This window comes from Plectropomus leopardus, unplaced genomic scaffold, assembly GCF_008729295.1.
Source record: "Plectropomus leopardus isolate mb unplaced genomic scaffold, YSFRI_Pleo_2.0 unplaced_scaffold3867, whole genome shotgun sequence".
NCBI classification, from domain to species: domain Eukaryota; kingdom Metazoa; phylum Chordata; class Actinopteri; order Perciformes; family Serranidae; genus Plectropomus; species Plectropomus leopardus.
The window spans coordinates 90-2,274 of NW_024642316.1; the positions used below are offsets into that span (position 1 = coordinate 90).

Genomic DNA, 2,185 nt, shown 5'->3' on the forward strand with positions numbered 1-2,185 from the left:
TATTGACCTGCCACAGACGAGAAGGACGAGCCGATTCCCTGCAGAGAGCGAGCGAAGAACAGCAGAGCGTACGTCCCTGAGAACGCAAACACTGAACACACACACACACACACACACACACACACAAGACTTTTATTTAAAGAAAACACACTTTCATCACAGTGTGTGTACTTGTGTTACTGTGTGTGTGTATGTGTTATAGTGTGTATTTGTGTCTTAGTGTGTGTGTGTGTGTGTGTGTGTGTGTGTGTGTGTGTGTGTGTGAGACTCACTGATGGTCGACACAAACATGATGATGAAACCAGCGAACATGGGGATGTGATACCCGACCCTGCAGAGACAGAGACACACACGCACACACACATGCACGCACACACACATGCACGCACACACGTACACACACACGCGCACACACGCGCGCGCACACACACACACACACACACACACACACACACACACACCACTTATCAAGGGTTAATCCGTCTTTACAGGATTTTGTTGTATTCTGGTGAAGAAAAGGATTCGTGAACATTATTCATTTTTCATCATCATCCAGTTTGTGTTTAGTTCATCTTCCATTTCTGTTATTGTCATTTTATTTCATTTTGATCTTTTTCTGTTTGGTTTGTTTAACATGTTTGAAATAATTATCTATCAGTTCAAATCAAAATTAAAATTAAATCAAATTTAATTTAAATTACTTTCAATTTAATTCAAATTAATAAAATTAAAACTGATAAAATCAAATTAAAATCAAATCGAATCTAATTGAATCTAATTTCATTTCACTTCATAAAAAGAGTTTCCTCACAGACAGGAAGTGACGAGTTACCTGTTGGTGAGCGGGCCGACGAAGGGGTTGACGAGCAGCTGGATGAGAGCTTTGGAGGCAAACAACAAACCAACACGAACATTTTCCTCCTCCAGAAACACGCTGTCCTGAAGACACGAGGACTCCTGCAGGAGACACGTAGTGTATGAAGACACCTGGAGACACTCCTCCTACAGGTAAACATCGTCCTCCACCTACCGTGGAGTCCGTCGTGTTGTCCACCAGCGGATCCGTGGTCGTCTGGTCGGTGGGCTTTGAGTCGGGGGTCGGCTCCTGCAGGCCGAAGGTGGTGTTGTCAAAGAGGGACACCAGAGGAGACGCCTGGGGGCTGTGCTCAGACTGCGTGCCCAGGACCGGAGCGCCGAGGCTGGGCAGAGGGAGCAGGGAGGGCTGGGCGGTCTGCGGCTCCGGACTGGGATGCTCCATGGCGTACAGGAAGGTCGGGATGATCGGCACTAAAAGAGTACGATTTGTAACACCCGCGAACGTAATAAAACACAAACATAATACAAATCTGCAGCTAAGTAATAATCCCACAAAAATAATACATTTCCCACAAACGTAATATCAGCTATCGACTGCAAATGTGACACGAAATTTCCTGCAAATGTCCAGAAAAGACATTTATATGACTCACGGAGTATAGATGTCTTTTCTGGACGTCATACAGATGTCTTTTCTGGACGTCATACAGATGTCTTTTCTGGACGTCATACAGATGTCTTTTCTGGACGTGGAATAGATGTCTTTTCTGGACGTACTATAGATGTCTGTTCTGTACACCTGATGTCTTTTCTGGACATTTACAGGAAGTTTCGTCTGTTGGCAGTCAGCGGCTGATATTACGTTTGTGGGCGTTACAAGATTGATTAATAAATTGAATGATTAAAAAAGTTCAGATCATGAACATATTTGACATCTGTTCGTGTCACGTCTGTCCGCTCTGAAGAGGGACCCCTCCTCAGATGCTCCTCCTGAGGTTTCTACCGTCTGTTTTCCCCGTTATACGTTTTTTTGGGGGGAGTTTTCCTCGGTCGAGGACAGAGGGATGTCGTATGCTGCAAAACCCTCTGAGGCAAACTGAAGAATCATAATAAATCAGAATCATAAGTCAAATCCAATCAGCACCCTACTGCTACGCGAGTGAGGATTGATTGATCGATCGATCGGGAGATGAAAATCCTATTTTTAGACTCACGATGAGCCTTTGAGGACGCATGAAACCACCAGAGGAGAAAAGAGCAGAGAGAAAAATTTAATGTGAGAGGAGAGCGAAGGAGACAACAGTGAACTGAGGCCGCACGCTTTAAAGTTCAGGGTCAGCAGGTCATCAGTGTGTGTGTGTGTGTGCGC

General features: G+C 44.9%; 1 protein-coding gene across 1 annotated transcript; it reads right to left on the minus strand.

Moving 5' to 3' along the window:
* Positions 1-272: 272 nt before the first annotated feature.
* Positions 273-1,287, minus strand: LOC121938961 (chromaffin granule amine transporter-like; the record flags this gene model as incomplete). Its single annotated transcript, XM_042482111.1, has 3 exons — positions 273-331; positions 833-957; positions 1,031-1,287. Coding segments are annotated over 3 exons (441 nt in total), but the record flags the coding sequence as incomplete, so codon positions are not given.
* Positions 1,288-2,185: the final 898 nt, after the last annotated feature.